Raw genomic sequence first — 5,638 nt, forward strand, 5'->3', positions numbered from 1 at the left:
GCTGGGCAAGACGCAGATTGGGGATATGTGGCCCGCATCTGTGGACAGCTCGAGTGAGGACAAGTCTACTTCATCGTTTAGCGAGCCTCGAGGTAAAGATTCGACATGACGCACATGCAAAGGTCAGATAGTCGAATAAGACAATGCCGATCACGAGCGTAGTCACAAAGAGCAGGAACTGCCGGTGGTTGTTTACTCCGACTAGAATGATACCATGAGCAGACATCTCGAATCAAGCACTCCTTGAACCTACCGCAATTCCAAACCCAAGGGCAGTGGCTACAGGGGGTTTTAGCGCCATGTGCACAAATCACCATACTTTCGACTTACTGATCGTGGCGGGCCACACAACGGTCACAGGTACGGCAGTGTTTTGATCGGAGCGGCTTGCGAGCCTTGCAAAATCATCGTCAGGTGCATTACAATACAGCCCGCGATTGCCCTCACCATGCATTGTATGCAGAACGTCTGGCCATTCAGACGGCCCTCCGACGCTAGCTCTTCGACGACCTACTAATAAGTTGTAGACTGCGGGACACTGAGGGGTGTGTGGCATACTTACCGACTTGAGCTCCGCATCGCTCGATGGTTTGGGGCAAACTCCCGGATCTAAACTGATTGCACGGAAGAAATTGTATGCGCATAAACCCATGTTTATAGCAAACACTAGGTGGGTGAATGCGTGCGACTGCGTCTCTGCAACCGCTTTAAGCATCCAGAACTTCGTTGAGAATTAGCAAGCTGACTTACGGTTGACTAGGCGAGTGAGCCAGCTGTATCCAACCCACATCATGGAGGCGAAGATGATACCGGCAAAGTATGGGCTTTGTGCAACACTATCGGTATAATTAGATTTATCTAGTAGCACACGAGTAACAATCTGAGAGTATGTCAGCATTCGACCCCCACCTGCAAAAAGCGACTTACATGATGCATTCCGAAGAATACGGCCATCGACAGGATTATTCCGGTGTACCATGGGAGAATCGTTAGGGTCGTAAACATGAGGAAAAATGAGATCGTGGGGAGCATGAAAATGGCAATCTTGGTATTTCTCTGAAGACGGACGGTCATCTGGGATAGTCCACGAATATGATGATGCACCACGCACATCACTGAGCGGCTTCCTCTTCTTGGAGCCGTCTTCGTTCATTCCGCCCTCCTCCAGCGCACGCTTCCACGCACCAAGGCTCTTCAATTCAATGGCCATGTCCCGCGCAGTTCTTCCCTCTCCATCTTTCGCGTTAATATCTGCGCCACTCTCAATAAGTCGACGAATGCAAACGCGGTTGCCCCTGACAACCGCCCAGTGGAGCGGCGTCAGTCCAGCGTCATCGACCGTATTCGCATTCGCCCCGTTCTTGAGGAGGAGGTCCACCGATAGGGCGTCGCCCTGATACGCAGCCCACATGAGCGACGTGTGCCCCTGCGAGTCGCGCGAATCGACGTTGATCGGCTGGTGCAGAAGGTAGAGGAGCGGCATCACAGACGACGAGTGGGTAACGAGGTGCAGAGTATTGTAGCCCTGCGCATCGGTTATGGTAGGATCCGCATTGTGGGCGATGAGCAGCTGAATAACGTAGAGGTACCCGTTGCGCGCGGCCCACTGCATGGGCGTCGCGACGAGGTCCCCACCGAGCGCATCGACCTCCGCGCCCTGCTCCAGCAGGTACCTACACGCTGCGACTTGCGCATTGATCGCCGCCCAGTGGAGCGGCGTGATGTTCTGCTCGTCCCTGTCGGTCGCTTTGGCGTTGCCAGACTCTATGAGCTCGCGGATGGTGTTGACATCGCCGCGCTGGGCTGCAAGGAATATATTGGCCTGTACTCAATGATGCGAATGATACTCGTCAGAAAGAACGTATGGTACAAGAACACGGTGCTCGCCTCCGGCTCCTGCATGGTCTGGCCATGGGGCAGTTGCGAGAACGTGGTGTGCGTGCCCGACACGGAGGCAGGGGTCACGGCTGTTGCAGACGGCTCAGCCTTGGAGCCTGCGAGGGATGTGTGCTCGTCCATGGTACTGGGAGAGATTGCTCGCCCAAAGGCGACTGACGGCGGTGGAGAGTCGGGACGTGAAGTCAGTGGTGGGCTGCGCGGACGCAGCCTCGGCAAAACGGGCGGTGCGCACCACGTGTGCCTCACCGGTCCCGCCTTTCGATCTAGTCCGGTCTGGTTCGCACTGCAGAATGGTTCGACTCGCTGCCGGTGATGTTGTCACTACATATATATTAAATTCTGCTTCGCAACTTCCCTGGTTTCATGACATATTTGATGCACTCTACATACACTGGTCGACGTACGTAGGAATATGTTGCGATTTTTCTCATGTCCAACCAGAAAATAGCAGCAGCGAGCATACAGACGTTGACGCATCTGCTGATGCGGCACAGTAGTTGCACCAGTATTATATGAACTTGACCAGTCTGATATTTCCCATCATCTACAGCACCGACGTCGTCGTGATGCACACAGCAGTCCCATCAACAGAGGATCATCAAGATTGGTGTTGTTATAAGCAGTCACGAGTGCTGTTTGTTGTCTTGAATCCTGGGTCTGTTCCTTGCAACCACCATCCAACTTGGATGCCGTGAGCTGAGTGCGCAGGTCAGGCCATTGCCTAGGAACTGCCAGCTGTCATCTCGATCCACCTCACTCATCTTCTGTTCGTCGCACTCCGTCCGTCTTCGGGACTATTTGTCGACTTCTTTTGCTGCGGTGCAGACGCCTTTTTCTATTCATCCGTCTTCTCTGGCAGCCCAACGTCTGCACTTGACCACTACCGGCTATTCTCCTTGGACCATTTCCTCGACCCAACAATGACTTCGCTGGAGGTCGCTCCAGGACCCATTTCAGTCCAGGATGGCTTGCAGGGTGCTCTTTTCGGCAGCTCGCCGCGCAGGCGAGCCCCCAGCAACCCGAAGCCTATCTCACCAGGAGGATCTCTCGCGAAGACACAGGATCCTTTACCGAAAATCTTGCCGAAGACCTCGTCGACTAGACGGCAACCTCATGCAGGGGCCAATGTGAAGAGGCCCGATAGCCCGGACTTGGGGACAATCCTCGCAAACACCCCGCGACCGAGACGACGATCGGCTGCTGCCGTGTCTCCTGCGAACCGTATTCGCTCCCGTACCAGTTCTATCGTAGGTGCCCCCTTGAATTGGAAAGGAAAGATCGAGGAGGGTTCGTCCGGCCTGGAGTCTACTCTCGGGGTGGGCGAGGATTCGGATGACAACTTCCGGTTGGGTGATGACGGAAGCGAATCCGATTCTAGCATCGACTTGCACACACCTTTACCGTGAGTTCTCAGCAGCCTCTGGCATTGACCACCGCTTATTGGAATGTTCCAGACATCTCATGTTCCGAGATGGCCTACTGTCTCCTCGTTCGAAGCTATTGCCTAAGGGCCTCGCGTCAGTGTCCTCTTTCCCTAACCTGGCCGAGGTAGAGGAAGAGGAAAGTGGGCTTGATCGTTCGCACAGTGTGCTCAGCGTGGTCTCAAATGGTAAGTGCGACATTTTCGTCGGCTTGCGTTCGCATCCAACCGTGGCTTCCAGCCGGTTCGGTCATGACAAAATCAGGATTGCTGTACAAGGACCCTCGCGACACCACCAGAAGACGGTTACGGCATCGTGACGGCCACCTTTTGAAACAAGGTATGGGCCTAACAACGGGACTGGGCTGGAGTGACAGGTGAGGTTCTCGTCTGATGGACACGGTCAAGTGGTCTGAACATATGCGTTGTAGTGAAGACGAAGATGCACCATCCACACTAACTCGTCGTCTAATCCAGACTTCTATTGCCCGGCGCCCATCCACTTCACTTTCTTCACTTTCACGCCCGTCGTCGGAGTTTTCCAGGGATTCGATAGTAGCAGCATCTCCTTTCCCAATCTTGCCATCGTCTCGCATGGCGTCTGGCCCTCTACAGAGGTCTGCCTCTGTGTCCTTTTCGTCTCTCAGGCGACCTACCGCCGTGGGCCCTCCTTCGTCTGTTGACATCACACCATTGCGCAATCGATCTGTGTCGTCTGCACACCCCGGCCTCACATCGCTTCCTCGGACCACGACGAATGGGAACACTGCTTCCAGTTCGTCCGGCCTCCCTTCCATGCGTAGGAATTCCCGTCTACCGAAGTCGGCCGAGATGCGGGATATTCTGTCGAGGCACAAAGCGCAGCCGTCCTTATCTGGTAGTACGAGCTCCCTCGCATCTACTGCATCGACTACGTCTGCTGCACCTGTCCCAGCGGAGTCTCTCAGCAGTCAAAATATCAGAGCCGCCCTGGCCCCGAATCCATCCGATGAGCTGACGTACAATCGGGCTCGCACGCTGTCTGCGACATCTAGCATGAGTACCGCTTCCGTCTACTCGTCAACTACCTCCGGATCCGGATCGTCCACCAGCACTGCCTCTGGCTCAGGTAGTACGACATCTGGCATACGCCCCCTGCGCCTCCCCCAGGCAGCTGCGGCACGCTTGAGCGGGATCGGCATCGTTCCCCCCGCGGGGTACTCCGCCCCAAACCAGAGTGGGCCGCACCCCACCCACAGACACACCCGTACGCTATCAACTTCACGCTCGTTTTCCAATGCTCTACCAAAGGTTTCCCAGCCTCCGTCATTTACAAGCATCTCCTCTCCTGTATCACCTACTGACTTCCCGTTGTCGTCCCCGTCCCCGTCGCCATCGCCATCACCACGTTCGCGGCCGTTGATAGCGGGTCCGCGCCCGAAGCCCCGCACAGGCACAGGAATGGTCTATCGGACGTCGTCCTACTCCAGCCTGCAGGGAGCAGCGATGCGGATTCGCAGTCCGTCTGTGCTCTCGTCTAGCGCAGATGGTGAAGTCATATTTTGATCGGGCGAGAAAACGCACGACGCAGCACGCGCTGGTCGTTGTGCTTGAGGATACCCATCTAGTTCTGTTTTGTTCTCGTGCCCCCTTCACAGTGCATTTTTCACACCCTCGGCAGGTCTTGATCTATCTTTTTGTGCTCACTGCTCGCGCTGGTCACACTGCTATGCCGCAATATACACGGGACCCTAGGGAATCTCATCACTCTCATTTATGACTGTATTTATTTTCGGTTGCTGCATGTCTGCACCGGATATGGATTTTGCATTTGAGTATTCAATTTGATTAGGTACTTGAGTACGGATTATTAACTGTCGGCGAACAGGCGGAGGCTAAGTACTGTCGTTGTGAAGGGCGAGCGAGACAGCATCTCGGCGTCTTGAAACGCCATACATAAATCCGCGGCACGGTTAGTTCATTAAATTATGAGTAACCGGCCGGCGGCCGGCAATTCACTCTTCAGCCTCTTTATTCTTGATTCAACTTCGCCGCACTCAATTTGCGTCAAGCTTTCAAGACTCGAGCTTGAAGATTGAGCGCCATATGATCAGTAATATCAAACATGATGAATTTCAATCGCAAATCAATGGAATCGCTCGGATAGCTCGAAGGACAAATGCAAGATGCGGATCATGAACTACCTCCCGGATAATTTAGTCTCTCAGTTTCTCAGAGCATCCGGGTCGTTGGTATTTGCCATTCGAGCGCTACTCGGTTGGCGATAAAATCATCACTCCGTTGGATTACATCGCCGTGTCTAAAAGAGTGATATTCTCA

The 5,638-nt window shown here is 54.3% G+C and overlaps 2 protein-coding genes across 2 annotated transcripts; one reads left to right on the forward strand and one right to left on the reverse strand.

The window, feature by feature from the left end:
• Nucleotides 1-192: 192 nt before the first annotated feature.
• FIBRA_08055 (uncharacterized protein) lies at nucleotides 193-2,019 on the reverse strand (the record flags this gene model as incomplete). Its single annotated transcript, XM_012329714.1, has 7 exons — nucleotides 193-201; nucleotides 254-279; nucleotides 331-510; nucleotides 559-696; nucleotides 751-858; nucleotides 928-1,822; nucleotides 1,879-2,019. 7 exons carry the CDS (start codon nucleotides 2,017-2,019, stop codon nucleotides 193-195), a joined length of 1,497 nt encoding a protein of 498 aa, XP_012185104.1.
• Nucleotides 2,020-2,819: 800 nt separating this feature from the next.
• FIBRA_08056 (uncharacterized protein) lies at nucleotides 2,820-4,864 on the forward strand (the record flags this gene model as incomplete). The annotated part of the gene is made up of 4 exons (XM_012329715.1): nucleotides 2,820-3,301; nucleotides 3,354-3,508; nucleotides 3,561-3,696; nucleotides 3,751-4,864. 4 exons carry the CDS (start codon nucleotides 2,820-2,822, stop codon nucleotides 4,862-4,864), a joined length of 1,887 nt encoding a protein of 628 aa, XP_012185105.1.
• Between the last annotated feature and the right edge of the window lie 774 nt (nucleotides 4,865-5,638).

This window comes from Fibroporia radiculosa (assembly GCF_000313525.1).
Source record: "Fibroporia radiculosa TFFH 294 genomic supercontigs, scaffold25044, whole genome shotgun sequence".
NCBI lineage: Eukaryota > Fungi > Basidiomycota > Agaricomycetes > Polyporales > Fibroporiaceae > Fibroporia > Fibroporia radiculosa.